The sequence below is a fragment of the Pseudochaenichthys georgianus genome, chromosome 14 (genome assembly GCF_902827115.2).
Source record: "Pseudochaenichthys georgianus chromosome 14, fPseGeo1.2, whole genome shotgun sequence".
Lineage (NCBI taxonomy): Eukaryota > Metazoa > Chordata > Actinopteri > Perciformes > Channichthyidae > Pseudochaenichthys > Pseudochaenichthys georgianus.
The window spans coordinates 1898895-1914859 of record NC_047516.1 but is presented as its reverse complement, the minus strand read 5'-3'; the positions used below and the strand labels follow the sequence as shown (position 1 = coordinate 1914859).

General features: G+C 41.1%; 1 protein-coding gene across 2 annotated transcripts in view; it reads left to right on the top strand.

Annotated features, from left to right (window-relative positions):
• The window catches only part of LOC117459055 (neural cell adhesion molecule 1-like), a 310157-nt gene extending 295670 nt beyond the window's left edge, over positions 1-14487 (top strand). The window contains exons 20-23 of one of the 2 annotated variants that reach the window (XM_071205485.1): positions 4680-4887; positions 5762-5875; positions 7481-7819; positions 10778-14487. In XM_071205485.1, the coding sequence (XP_071061586.1) occupies positions 4680-4887; positions 5762-5875; positions 7481-7819; positions 10778-10901 (785 nt within the window). In that variant the 3' untranslated portion in view covers positions 10902-14487. The remainder of the gene's footprint in view (positions 1-4679; positions 4888-5761; positions 5876-7480; positions 7820-10777) is intronic. The other variant, XM_071205484.1, reaches the window with a different exon arrangement.
• The last annotated feature ends 1478 nt before the right edge of the window (positions 14488-15965 follow it).

Genomic DNA, 15965 nt, shown 5'->3' with positions numbered 1-15965 from the left:
GACCTCCTTTTCTCTCTGACCGGATATATGTCAACAAGACCATGTCAAAGGCCAAGAGAAGTGCTACCGTCATTGTGTCGTGTTCTTGCTTAATGGTGCGTTCAGGCGCTGCATGTCAACTCGTAAAGTCTGAAAGAGATTTTACATGTCAACAGTAAATGTGGAACCTACTGCTGCAGGTCTCCCTTGAAAAAGAGATAAATAAAGGTATTGAATTGAATTGAAATGTGTCACATCAACTGGACCAGTGAAGAAGTGCTTTGCAGGATGTGAATTATTTAACTTAGCGTCGTGGGGCCTCTTTTATAAAACAAAAAAGGACAAAACACAAGAAGTGGTTACCCAAAAAGATACTCAGATGTATAAGTGACTTTGTCCTTTGTTTACCTCCTTACTTAAAAGAATAGATTTCATAGCATGCATGATTGGCTGTAATAACTAGAGAACATATTCGAGGGTTGTTTCCAGCAACATATGAGTATTTATTTCCTTATTTCTACATCGTTGTTTGTGTGTGTGCTCAGTGAGAGGCATGCATTGTAAGATTAACTTTCATCTGTTTTTGCATATTGAAGGTGGGGTATGTGATTCATTTCACAAAGACTTGTTGTTATTCCATGGAATGCTCTTAACGTCCCGATAGCAATGAATATATTAAATGCTTTGACGATAAATACATTAAAAAAATGTCACCTGTGGAAGCCGTGGCGCTGTAGAAAGCACGACTAATCATCTGAGCCTGCTAAAGTAACTGGATGGCCTACCTGCCTGTCAGCCTTCCATCTGGGCACACACTGCCCTCGTGCCCTCATTGGTCATGTGCGCGTTCGTGTGTGTTGGAGGAGGGGCTCTATGAGGAAGTGGCAGATTTTTTCCGGCTGCGTATTTTCAAATTCTAGCGCACTCGAGCTGCTTTCTCCAAAATGACCTACGCCACATTGAACTTCTCCTATATACAGTAAGAGAGGTAGTATTTGTATTCATGGTATTATTATGATGTGCGTATGCATGGGTCAAAGTTTCAATGGAGTACATTCTACCGCAAACTTAGTTTTTTAAATAGATTGCAAACTTCGAAATTGGGATCTTTTGAGCATACGCAATGTTTATAAATGAGGACATGTTTTTCACAATGTCGGCTGCTTGAACCTTTAGAAAATAGGAAAGAGATACAAGTTAAGGATGTTAAATGTCTAAACAGTTAGATAATAAACTGCAGATGTGTTTAGTTTGAAATGAAATCACATTCTTTCAGAGGGTTGATTTGAGGTTAGGGTTAGGAAGAGGCTTAAAAACTTTCCAAGCAGAGGGAAAGAGAAGAAAGCACAACTATTAACAAAGGGATTAAAACTTGGGAAATGTGCTTGAATGGATCTTTAAGTATGACAAGACGTGCTGCATTGCATTCTGGTCCATGGTGGCAACTCTTGGTGCAGAAACTGGTTTCTCTTGTAGTGATGGGAAGTATGGCTCTTTGAAGGGAGCCGGATCGCATGGCGCCGTTCCTTTCAAAGAGCCGTTTTTTAAAGGGGGCGGGGTTACTGGGTTTATCTGCGAAATAATCCCCAGGATAATGATTGACTGTATTTAATGTCAATAATCTGCATTGTAAACATGACACAAGGTGGCGCCATATCCATGTCCTACCTGTCAGTGAATGTACTTTGAATGTACCCTCTGTATGTGTGAAGTAAATAAAGTTGCCTTGAATGAAATTCACGCAACTCTTAATATTAGATACTGTGTTTTTAAATGGCGATGGAGATTATTTGTTGACCCTGCTTTAAACGGATATGTTGCCTTTACAAATGGTGCGCTTTACCACCGCCTGGGTTTTGGTTGAAGTGCATCCAGGGCGGTGGTGGCGAATTCGATAGGGACTTGGCTTGGCAACTGGAAGGTCACCAGTTCAAGTCCCTGAAAGACCAAGTGCTACCGAGGTGTTCTTGAGCAAGACACCGTTACACGGCTCCCCGGCGCCGTACATAATGGCAGCCCACTAACACTAGGATGGGTCAAACGCAGAGAAACCGTTTTGTTACATAGTACCTGTACTACGTAATGACAATAAGTTGAATCTTCTTCTTCAAATGCTGCTGCGGTTTCGCGAAAACACGTCGTCTACCTGTCCTGTCCCACTTGTTATGACTTCTCTCTCTCTGGCGTATTCCGTTAAGACCCACCCCACCTCACTCCTCGTGCTGAAACCTACCAATCAGAGTAGGGGCGGGTCTTCACAGAATACGTTTGGGGAACAAATCAAGCTCTTTAAAAGGCAAGTGGATTTTGGCAGGCAGTGAGTGCGGACCCACGATTGAACGATAACAAGAACGGCTCTCACCAAGTACGACTCGGTTCCCCACGTTCGAACCAAAGGACCGTTCAAAAGAATCGGCTCGTTCGCGACCGACACATCACTATTCTCTTTCTCTCCTTTGTCTTCATGTGGTCAATCGGTCATTTCAAAGAGCTGCTCGAGACACATTTGGACCAAAATAAATCCTGATGGACCATTTGGACCAACATAAATCCTGATGGACCATTTGGACCAACATAAATCCTGATGGACCATTTGGACCAACATAAATCCTGATGGAACCATTTGGACCAACATAAATCCTGATGGACCATTTGGACCAACATAAATCCTGATGGACCATTTGGATCAAAGTCAGTTATAAAATGTGACAGCAACTCAAACACATCATGTTTTCATTCGGGTTTGCAAAGCTTCTCCAATGGGCGATGGTGAGGCCGGTGTACATGAGTTCAATCTCTCGGACCAATGCTACGGACTAATGTGGTTATAATGAGGTGACAGAGATATACAGATAGACCTCAAAGCTCTCGAGTCTCACACATATGTACCTTAAGAAAGGCCTCACTTAGAGTCCCTTTTATTTCAGTGGAAAGACAGTCGTCGTAAAGCCTGTTCGACCTTCATGCGGAACAACATCAAGGTGCTTCGTTCAAAAAGCAAGTTGAAGAAAAGTCAACGTTCTGCTCATGTCCTCTGAGTCCTCTTTTTACTAACATTGTAATTGTGGTAGTAATGAAATGTAACAGTAATCTGATTACATCTATTTGTAATCCTGATAATCCTGTTAAATGTAATCTGTTACTCCCCAAACCTGTTTAAAAACTCTCAGTGTGACGTAACACACTGCATGCTAACTATTGGTTGCTCACACGTTGGGGTCCATGCTCATCCATGTGGCCCTCCGTCAGTAAGTAAGCATTATCAATAGTACTTCCTGTTTGCAGCATTGTGCTTCAAAGCTTGTGTTTCCGTCCCTGTGAAGTGAAAATCTGGCTGCATGTCGTCGTGCTTTTTACGTGATTGGATAACCAGCCAATCTTCTGCTGATGTGAATAAAACAAGCAAGAAGAAGAAAGAAGCAAGCATTTCCCGTTGTTTCCTCGGATAAGCCTCAGTTAATTTATGTTCAGCTGAAATGCATTTCTATGTTGCATGCAAAGCTGTGTACCAGTTATTAGTTTGTAATGATGAACGCTGAGCCTGAGCTGCTTGTATAAGCCCTTCTGTCTGGAAACTGCATGTGTTTTGGGTTGAATACTCTGAGGGGGAGACAATACCCTGCTTTGATAACCTGCTTTAAACTTATACGTTTCCGACGAAAGTTTGAACAAAGCTATACAACAGATGGAATGGGCGTTGAGGTAAATCCGTGTTGAGAAGTGTTCTGACCCTTGAACCACCTCTGCTTCATCTTCAAAGCAAAATCTGTTTCGTTGTGGTTTTGTTCTATTGCAGACAGCTTGTAATTACAATGCATTTCTATTCAAGTGGAGCGCCTCAAATCAAGGCAGGGAGGTTGCAACAGTTTGATGTGAACGACAGAATTTTAAAGACCTAGAGATGTATTACAGACCACGAGTGTTTGGTGTTTATTTAGGCCAATACATGTTAAGAATGATGTGTGAACTATGCATTTTGATATGTAGTGTTATACATTGTGTTATCATTCAACCTGACAGACCTCAAGGTTGAGAAATCTTTCGAACACAAAAAGCCTTTTTTCGTCAGACTTTCTGGACTTCTTTTCAATAAGGCAGGGTTTTTTATGTTCGTCGTGGAATAATTAGCCTCTGGACAAAACATCCATCGACACATGAAATATGGAACAGACACGTTTCACAAGAGAAGTGTCCTATCATGCAAAAAGCACAATCGGGCCCCTTTGATTGTAACGTATTGTATGCTTTGAATGATGTCAGACTGACATGCCATCCCTTTGATAAGCTCAGGTAAGCATCACAACGCGGTGTCATGTGATATAGTGTGTGTGTGTAGTGGACTATCACCCACTTTGATTTACATTGGGACTGTTTCATTGTTTTCGTGGTAAGTTCTGTGATTGTGTGTGAAATTAAACCCTTCAAGAGTGTCTGCCATGATGGTCTTTCAACAGTACATATCGAGCGTCCATAATGAACAAGTGGAGATTTGTCTGAATTAGTTTCACTCGTGCGGTCTTACAAATCTGAATCAGCATATTAAAAGCTTGACTGCATTCCTCATCATCTCCCCCCTTTCTCTCTCTATCTTTTCTAACTTTCTCTCCATCCCCTCTCCCTCATGTAAAACCCTCCCCTCTCCCCTAACTTCTCCCCCCTGCTTTGCTTGCGTTTCCCCCCCCTCGTTGTTTCCCCTTCAGACGCGGCGACCGGAGGTTCAGGTATGGGCACCGGCGCCATCGTTGGCATCCTCATCGTGGTCTTCTTCCTGCTGCTGGTGGGCGTGGACGTCACCTGCTACTTCCTGAATAAATGTGGCCTCCTCATGTGCATCGCCGTCAACTTCTGTGGGAAGGCCGGACCAGGGGCCAAGAGCAAAGACATCGAGGAGGGCAAGGCCGCGTTCACGTAAGAGGACATCGTCTTCTTCATGTCTCTTCTACATAAACATGTGTCCCCTCTTCTCCATGTCTCTTCTACATCAACATGTGTCCCCTCTTCTTCATGTCTCTTCTACATCAACATGTGTCCCCTCTTCTTCATGTCTCTTCTACATCAACATGTGTCCCCTCTTCTTCATGTCTCTTCTACATCAACATGTGTCCCCTCTTCTTCATGTCTCTTCTACATCAACATGTGTCCCCTCTTCTTCATGTCTCTTCTACATCAACATGTGTCCCCTCTTCTTCATGTCTCTTCTACATCAAAGAGACTCTGAAAGTCTCAGGAACAAAGATTCTCTCTCTTTTTGATCCATTTCTATAAAAACCTGTCTGAAAATGAGCTGATCAGATTTTGGCCACTTTGTGATGTCATAACGATGTGTTGTCTCGTGTAACCATTAGCCAATCAGCAACAAGGTAACCCCCCCCCCCCCCTTATCATCTGAATCTCCTCTAGAGCACCATTGAGTTCTTTGTAACCAAATGTCTCTCAGAGGGGCGTGGGGAGGGGCTCCTTATTTTCATCTAAAGTGACAGACAGAGAATCAGCACTTTGGAAACAGGGCTGAAACAGAGGGGATTATGGGTAATGCTGCAATGATCTGTTTGGTGTTTCAGCCAATCAGAGACAGGCTCTGTATATATCTGAGAGCTGTGATATATTGATGAAAAACAGTATGATAGGGGACCTTTAATCTTAGAAATCTGACTTAGTCGTTTTTTCCCGCGTTAAATGAAGTACAATGTCTAAATACTTCTTCATCCGCTGCCTGTTTGATAAATGATGTTAGCCTGTTAGCGTGTTAGCTTGCTAAATCTCCTTTGCAATCCATCAACAGGAAAGATGAGTCCAAGGAGCCCATCGTGGAGGTGAGAACAGAGGAGGAAAACACTCCCAACCAGGGGGGGGGTCCCACTGAGCCCAACGAGACCACGCCCCTCACAGATCCTGAGTGAGTACACGACCCTCCCTGGAGCAGGACGTTCCCCAAATGAAATGCTATCTGATCGTTATCTTGATCGTGATGTGAATCAAATAATTGGGTTACTCTCCGATCAAAAATCTTTTTCATTGCGCTTCGACAATGCATAGATATATGCATACAGATGAGACAACGGTCTGTACTGAGTGTATGTTCAAAGAGACAAACTATTACAAAGAACACAGACAAACAATAGCAACGACTAAAGTAATCCCCTACACGATTTGTCATGCCCAGATTAAGTGCTTTCTGATCGTTATCTTTATTGAGAGGCGAAGTCCCTCCCTTTCCGGGCGACCTCCATGGGACCTTATTTCTGAAAAACTATGTATTGAAGTCAATGGGGAGAGAAAGATTATCTTTCGTTTGAATTGTGCCACGAATTCCACACATGATGTTTGTCAATTTAAAAGATAATAAGTCAAAAAATGTGTCGTAAAACTGAAGTAACACTTTGTTTGTGTGAAACCGCTCAATGAACTACATCTCCCACCTCGCACCACACACCCAGACGGCCGTCCCGTTGGAACATTTCACTTCTTTCTCTCAGAACGAGGCGGAAAGTATTCAAAGAGGTGAAAATCACTCCAAGTCTGGGCGCGTTGAGAGCTGCGCACACACAAGGGGAGTTAGTCAGTTCCTGAGAGCCAGCATGCGAGACCGGGACTCTGGGATTTGTAGTCTTTCTAGCTGCGTATTTTTCATAGTCTTATATTTCAACAGTTTTACGACAAACTGTGACTTTTTTGACGTGGAAATAATTTTTTAGATTGACAAACATCATGTGTGTAATTCGTGGCACAATTCAAACGGGATCGAGAGATAGTCTTTCTCTCTCCATTGACTTCAATACATACTTTTTCGGAAATAAGGTCCCATGGACTTCGCCTCTCTTTAGGGATCTGAATCAAATCATTGGGTTACTCTCAACAAAAGTCTTTATTCTGGTTTTTTAGCTCAGGCCCAAACTAGATGTATGTATTTGAGACACAGTTCTGTACACGACCATAAGGTAGTACGGACAAAGTATGCAGCATGGTGGAGACCAAAGCAGAGCTCAAAGTAGAGATACATGTTGACCTGTAATTCACCTGGTGAACAAAACCTTATTCTAAATATTCTGCTTTGTCTTACTCTGTCAAATTAACTTTGGTTTTTGGCATCCCAATATAACAGCTGTATGTTGTGAAAAGGATATTCCTGCTGCCTCGTTGTTGTTCCCGTGTGGTTTTTACACTTCTGTATAACTAAGAAGTCAACAGTAGCATCAAACACCGTCCTAAAATTGGGCTGAAAAGCCAAATCACCCGATCCTGAAACTCCCTAATTATTTCTGTTGTTGATTGTTGTATCCCTTTTTGTTTACCCTTCACAAAATGTTGTTTCTAACAGTTTCTAGATGTTTCTCAGCAGCACAGTCTCACTCTGATCAAACCCTGACCTTCACTCTCCCTCACCTCCTTATGTCCTTTTTCTTTCTTCCCTTCACTTTCTTCTGGTGGCTCGATGTGTCCTCCCCCCACTCCTTCTCCCTTTCCTCTTCCTTGTTTACCCCCCTCCCTAAACTGAAAACAGGCCTCCTGCTGCAGACTCCACTTCCTCCCCGGTGGTGAACGTGCCCCCCCCCTCCACCGCCAATAACTCTGAGAGCTTTAGCACGGCGCAGAGCAGTCCGGTTAGCGAGAGCACCACCACGCTAACCATCAGCCCTACCAAAGCCCCCCCAAAAAACAGCCCCCCGATCAAAACCAGTGATTCTAACGCTAACCCCCAGCCTGATGTTGGGCCCCTGGTCGACCTGAGCGAAACCCCTAAAGTCTCAGAGGCCCCGAGTACGGACTCACAGGTAGACGGCCCGAACGAGGATGCACCCAAAGCCCCGAGCACAGACTCCAACACACCGGCCCAACATGAGTATGAACACTTCCATCACCCCTACCCCAAACCCCCCCACATCCCTCCACTTCTGCTCTGATAGCATCCCAATAGTCAACCCTAGGGTGCCATTTTTAACGGAGATAGCCACCTTTGATGCAGAAACAGTGCTTTTTCTTTCTCAGTGTTATGATGTGTAATAATACCTGTACTGTGCCTTAATCCCAGTCGAGCAAAAGAGGAATTAAGGTGGATTTCACAAGCGTTTGATTAATTCTGTCACAGTATATGAAGTCATTAATAATACAAAGAAATGGTAAGGGTTGAATTCTGAAGGCGAATGATAGAAAAAAGCCAATATGATTAGGATTTGTTAGCATGTATATCTTCCCACTAGTTTTTTTATCTATATCGTATTACAATAAGGGAAATCTCTGTAAAGTAAATTAAACATTTTGATTTATCTCCACTCCTAGAGCATTTCGAGAGCTTTTGATTGCTTTTATTAAAAAGCAATAAGCACAACAAAGTTTGATTAAGAGGCTGTAGTCAAGTTTTGGAAATGTTATCAAACTAATTGTGCAGCCAAATTACAGGAACAGCAAATTGATTAGCCTTTTATTCAGTTCACATAAATACTGAAACACTTTCCTGCACACAAAAAAAGCCTCAAACAATCCTGTCGCTGAGATCAAACGTCATCTAAATGACATTGTGAGGGAGCCCCAGTGTGCAAAAGTTAATAGCATACAACTGTACACCTCAGTGCTTCTAATCATGGCTGCTTTGTTGTCGACTTTGACTAAATGTTCTAATAATGGCACCAGAAGGACCAAAAGGCAGAGATACCAACGTTATACCTGAATGAAATGCAAATCATGTTGCAGATGGAGCACAGTGCTGATAACTAGCCAGAAATACTACATTTTCAGGATTATTATTATTGTTAGAACATCTGAGTGTGGAAATCTCCTTTCTAAAATGTCAAGTGCAGATGAATGGCACAGGAATACAACAAATTGGGATGCTACCAGTGCATGACTGTCTTCATACAACCACCACCACCTCCACCCGTTCGATCATCACTTAAGTCAAACTTCCTTTAACCAACAACCTCTTGTTGGTCATCTCTGGGTTATTCGGTTGCTACAGGTAGCTGAAGGATGCTTTGTTTGTAACACATTTAGTTCGTAGGTCTTCCAGGAATACGTACAAGAATCATCCGCTATTCAAATAAGCACCACGGTTTTAAAATGCAGAACAATATATTATATATGGAGAAGATTTTAAGGATGATGCAAGTTGATTCAGTCACTTATTTGAGTAGCTGTGTAGTGGTACAATCAGAGAACTCAGAGATATCGCTAGAAGAAAAGTTAAACAGGGCAATACAAGATAAGCAGTCAATGTAATCATAGCCAATAGGGACCTCCTACAGCATCTTAATTCCTGCAGAAAGCCCTTATTCTTTGCTTCGAAGGCTTCTTGTTAGGAGTTTGCAGATGTTCCTGATTCCTGTCAAGAGGCACTCTAGCTAAGGATGCATTTCTAAGGCTCACTGACAACCACTCCCCCCTCTCTCCTCCTTCATATCATCCTCACTGAGAAGTCCAGAGGAAGATGTCAGTGATGAAGTGTTTGGAGTTGAGTTGGAAGCGGGGCTCTTGTCAGCTCAGCAGCACGTTGATAAAACTAAACTTGTCATTGGAAGGGATTTTTTCCTCATAACTCTCTGACAGGCCTGATCCACAGCTCTGCCTCTGATCTATGTGCTGATCCTCCTCCCGCTGAAAAGAAAACACTGAAACGTCTTGTGGTTTTCCAGACTGACGCACTTCCCCTTGAGCATTCATTTCTCTCTCTCTTGAGTAGAAAAACCTTTCTGCAGACCACATGCTACACAGTATGTTCAACACAACATAAAGTAATGAAAACATTGTTGAATTACATTTAAATACATTTGGATCCAGAAACAATTACCCACGTGTTCTAATTGTTTAAGTGAAGAAAGTTCTGACACATCCAACTATTGATTTGCTCAATGCTCTCACTCAGTTCTTGTATTGAAAGGTAATTCCCTAGGTGAAATGGTTATGTAAATGTACGTGTCGTCTGCATACAATAACTTATTTTTGTTGATATTATGATATCAGCCAGCTGGAAGCATGTTGATGTAAAAGAGAAGAGGCCCCAGGATGGAGCCTTGAGGAACTCCGCATGTCTTATTTGTCCGCTTAGATGCGTAAATATCTTTAGGAACAAGTTGCCAAAGATAGAGGACATTTTTTGTGATTAAACTTATGCTGATTTTCAGTTTTATGTCCATAGGAGATAGATTTATATAGGCTGCTGTCTCTGAGTTTTCAAAAAGGAGAACTGTATTGATTTAAATTGCTTTTTGAAAACTGGCAAAGAAAAGATGACTGTATGTGATACAGCAGGGAAGCGCCGCTTTTTTGTCAAAATGCAAGCCGCAGCAGCTCTTCAAATGTTTTCCAACAACAAAGGTTTATATGCTCACAGAAAAAGAAGAAATGTCCGACTTAAGAGAAGTATGGCTTTAAAGTCTCTGCATTGTGTCTGGGTTCAGTCCAGACGGCGTGTAATCCTCTTGTGTATTGTACTCTGTGTTGTAGGTTATTCCTCAGTCTTTCAGTCCCTCATGCATTGTCCCTACTGTACCGGCCCTGTCTCATTCCACATCAGTATTCATTGTTCATGGAAAATAGCTGTGACATCCATGTACTCTTATTCGATGTCTGTCTAGGATAGTGAGCTTCATCCCATTATGTGCGAAATGCATTCAGTTCCAGAAGGGAAAACAAATTCCCTCAAAGCATCCTGCATGTTTTCACCCCTTTTTTTATCCTCCTTCTTCTCTTTGAATAATGACACAAAAGGCAGCTCAGAGCAGACCGTTTAGCTGTGAGAGAGACTCCTAACACATTCTCCTTTCTCTCTTTGTGTCTCCTTCTGGCTCCATGTTTGTCCTCACAGCGGTAAGATTGTGAAGGATGGAAACACTAAAGTGGGCGAGACGGAGGTGCAGAACGCCACGGCCGAAGTGAAGACGGTGCCCAGCGAGGCCCCGCAGACGAACGGCAACGAAAGTAAAGCGTAAAACGGGAAGAAGAGGGTGGTTTATGGGGGGGTTTAATGGGGTGTGGGGTTTTTAAGGTTACAAAAGGGGGGGGTCACAGTCACTGAAACCTCAAAAAAGCAATGTCACGCACCACCCCATCGCATCAGGAGGAAAATAAATCATGAGTCATTTTCTAGCGTGTCTTCTGACCAGGGAAATGTAAAGACCTCATGCACATGCCTTAGTTCCTTTTACATCTACTCGTCACAGAAATAAAATGCATAGTTCCTCCTCTCGTTTGTAATATTAAATTGGTAACCCTGGTTGGACTGTAGCTTTATACACACATGTAAGGATGCATTACCAACACTACTTGTCTTTATGCAGTACGGTCGTCACCTGGTAATGGATTATGGGTCTTTCTTCCTTTGTCGATATTTTGTTGTTTAAATAATGTACTGCCTATTTAGCTTTTTTAATGTGTTATTTCCAGGGTTAGAGATTAGAGCGTTAGCATGCCTGTTTTTTGCAAAGTTACTGTATTTCTGTACATGTTGCTGTCGTTTATTTTGCTCAAATGTTGTCTCCAAATGGTTCTGGTGGAGAAATCGTTTTAAAGCCTAAGCTATGAGAAATGGAAGAAAGATTTGTCACGCTCTTAAAGACCGGGGCGTTTCAACCCTGTCTCCTAAACAAATATGTTTGTATGTACATGTGTGCTGGTGTATTTCCGCCTGATACATTTTACTTTGCAGATATGTTGTAAAAATCTGGATGACATTTCAAAACAAACGTTCTGTTTTTAAGGAGACAGGGTTAGGAGGCGATCACATTAAGGATAATAGCTGTGTTATGTTGAGGGGCCATATCCCTCAGAGTCCAAATGTAAGACTAAATATGACTCACGACAAAAGAAAAACACTGCCTTACTTGCTGATATAAACCAATGGTGTCTCATGTGTCCCATCATTCACCAGCTGATTACTTGCTCATGATCATGTGACCAAATGTACCGGGTGTATCCACATGATCCCTCGTTAAAATATGAGCAAAACTAATGGAACTAATACTACAGGATGTAAATAATGGAAGCCTTGCCAGACGTCGGAAGTATCTAAATAGTGAAAGTTAAATAAGTTATTCACTTATTGCCAGTTATCCATTGTGTCACGATAGAAAGGCCTGAATGCTTCACTGACCCAGGTTTAGAAACCATGTTATACGAAAGGATGTGGCTCCTTTAAAGGGACACAGCTTGCTTTATGTAATTGTTAATATTGCAGTAGAGTGGTTCAGCGATGTCGTATTTATGTGGTCAAACCCTAAAGGTACTATCTTACTAGTTCCCTAGACAAAAAAAAAGCCAATTGGATTGTGAATGATTGCAGAAATAAGCTCCAACCACACACCGTATTTCAAGCATCTAACCCATTCAAAAAAACATTGACTTCAAGATGAGGGATCAGGAAGTGCTAAAACGCTGACTCATCTCCGGGGTTTAGGACTCTTTCCTGCACCACTCTAATGGTTTTCTATCTACCACTTGTATATCCTTCTCTTTCACACATAACTTTAAACATGTGGGATTGAACTCTTAAGGCGACGTGTGTTTTGTCTAAATTATTTCTGTTGCTCAAACTCGTTGAACACCAGTTTCCACTGCCAGCAATTAGCCTCGTCCCGTTATTTCCTTTCGGTTAAACATCTCTACCTTCTCCTATGGTTCATAGCCATCGTTGCCTTCTCTGTGCTAACCACTGTTCACCGCTCAGCCGTCCTCTCTTTCACCACAACGTGTGAGTTTGTGTCACCTCTGCTTCCACCGTCCTGCATTACTTAGTGTGACATGTATTGTAGGTTTAGTACAGTTCAAAGTCAGTTAATCGCTCCCAGCACAAGGACCACTTAGCGGAAATTATCTGGAAAATGTCTGTAAATTACTAAAAAAAATAAGACGCCAGTTGACATAAAACATTTTTCTTTTTCTGATATGCCCAGCCAGAACAATGTAAGAAATTGAGATGTGTTAAGAGAACACACGCATTGAAGGAAGTGGTGTGTTCGGACGAGTTTTAAAGGACTATACTTTGGTAGTTTACAACAGATAGCATTATAATAAACAGCAAATGGTTTAATGTAATGAAAATAAATATTATTTCTTTACTGCTAAAAGAAAACCCAAACTGCTTTAACCGTGAAGGGAACTGCACATGTACATCTGCATGGTATGATACATTGGGTGTGAGTATTTAGATTTTTTATTGGGGTTTTTGAAAAGAAAGTAGAATAAAAATGTAACTTAAATTGATACTACTCAAAATACATAGTCAGGTGAAGCTGGTTAAACAGTAAAAACTAAATGCACCGTTTTTGTACTAATTGCGGTTTTAGATAACACCAATGCTAACATGTTAGCATGCACACTGTTGCCAAAAGAAAACCCAATCGGCTACAACCATGAAGGAAACTCCACATGTCATGTTAATGCGGACAAATTGGATTTGTATAAGGATTATAAAAAAATAAAAATACCTAAAAATGTAACTCAAACAAAAGAAAGCTTCAGGTTGAGCTGGATAGAAAACAGCATATTCCCAAAACTCGCTGAATGCATACGTTTTGACCTTTTTTGTACCCGCCTTAGATGCTAAAAATAAAGCAGATTGAGGTTTTAAATAATGCCGATGCTAACTCTTTAGCATGCACACTTCACAGAAACACCTAGACTTTGACACCAGTCCATTAAATATTTCGTAACACGACCAAAAGCTAGTCCTTTGAAACTCATTAAAATAAAGCCGTCAGGTGCTCTGGTATTAGGGTTGATGGAGATCCTGAGCCTGTGAGTGTGTCTTTAAATGAATGTGCGCACACACACACACACACACACACACACACAAGCCTTTCAGTTCCCGTCCTTTAAAAAAAAAAAATTGAAAGTCTGTTTGGGAAGTTTTTTTTGTGTAGAGTGTTCCTCTTCTTTAGACTGCAAGCTAGTACACTGTGCATGTGTGAGTGCATTGTGTCTGTTGTCATAGCGAGTAGTAGTTTGATCGTGAATAGCCGGTAGGATCTTTCCAACAGCAGCAAAGTGGAGAGACACAGTGCCTTTGAATTACAGAAAGTGGTGGCATTACATTCCTCTAGAATAGAAATCACATCTCCATCTTTCTGCAGGTTTTTCATTCCTACATTTTCACATGTGCTTTGTCTCAGAATGATTCTGGGTTATTACGGTTTTATTTTGGGGCGTTTCACTGAGAAAATAATGTAGAAACATCACGAACAAAACTGTATTAAGCAGAATTATGCTTAAAATCATTACATTACAAAACTCTAAACCACATGACTCGTTGCTCAGGTCCCGTAGTCAGTCATGATCTCGAAATGGTTGGATTTGTCAGCATGCCGAAATATATTAGAAATCACAGTTTTGGAAATGGAAAAAATAATGAAGGCTTCATGTGTTGTTATTGATCTTCTTTCAAGTGTTGTGTAAACCTGTTTCTCAAACGTTTGTTTCTATTTGGTTTGCTTCACAGAGCTCTGAAATGTAATTAAAAGGAAGAGTTGCATGAGCAGATGTTACTGTTTCTTCTGAAATACAGTGTGAAAATATACAAAACCAGTCGTGTGAGGTTTTTTTGTTTGTCTGCAAATTGCATAAAGTTTTTCTGCACCTTCACATTAAAACCCTCCTGTCGTCTTCGGGTCAAATCTGACCGATTCACTACTTTCATCAATCTTAACTTTTTAGTTTTACATTCGATTGCATTCAGGCTTCATGATATCCTTCACGGTAGACTTTGAACATATCACATGGCTGATCACACTTTCATCGCATTCTGGATGGTTTAGTGAACTTTGTAACACCATGGTGTTCCCGGTCAAAATGACCGCCATGAAGAAAAGGAATTAGTAACCATCCGGATCAGATAACACACACACACATACTCTAGATGCGTCCCCCCCTTATGTGCCCATCACACCTGACACACACACACACAGAACAATTTGACACATTTCCCGCTCTTATGTGCCCCTCCCCCGCTCTTATGTGCCCCTCCCCCCATGTGAATCACACCTGACGCACACACACACACACACAGAACAATTTGACACATTTCCCGCTCTTATGTGCCCCTCCCCCCATGTGAATCACACCTGACGCACACACACACACACACAGAACAATTTGAAACATTTCCCGCTCTTATGTGCCCCTCCCCCCACATGAATCACACCTGGCACACGCAATACATGTTCAGTGTCTGTTCTTTGTATATTTACTGCAGTTGTTCATGTGTACCAGTACTCTGATACAATATGTACAGTTTGAAAGGGTGTGAAATTAAATTTGGTGGTGATTAATAGTTTTTGTGTTAATGTAATAGCAGTTAAAACAGGGGGGGGGGGGCACGAAGACAATAGGAGGGTTCAAGGGATTTTGTAGGGGTTCAGAAATGCAGGATTTTCCGAGTACACCACTTGATGTAAAGACGTGTTTTCAGGAGACAAAGCAACGTGAATTCTTCATTTTGGAAGAGAGAAAAACATCCTCAAGGTTTTCTGTCTTAGTAAGAATCACAGACGGGTTCATCTTGAGAGTCGATACTGAAGACTGAGAGAGAGAGGAACAGTGGGCATTAAGCCAGAGTTTAAAATAAAGATAAAGATTGTGAAGCTTTGAGGTTAATAAAGTAGTATTTACTTAATTACAGCTCAAATATAAATATATTAATATGTTGAATAAGATTAAAAGGTATATTGTATTCAGAATATTCCATTTATCCGGGGTAGATTGGGTTTGGAACAGTTTCTCCTATTTAGAATACAAATAAATAAATGCTTAAATATATTTATATAAAATGTAGAAGTGTTTTTAAAATGTCCTATAAAAGATGAATATTTACATAAATATAAGTAAAAAGAAATGGTCGAATACAAAAATTACAAATAAAAAATAATGTGCAAAAAAAGATGAAAAATAACTTTGTTATATTAGAATAAGGAGATACAATAAAATACAAAATAAATCTAATAAATAGGATACAAATATTGTTATAATCATAAGGTGCTAATGTAAATATGTAATAATAAACA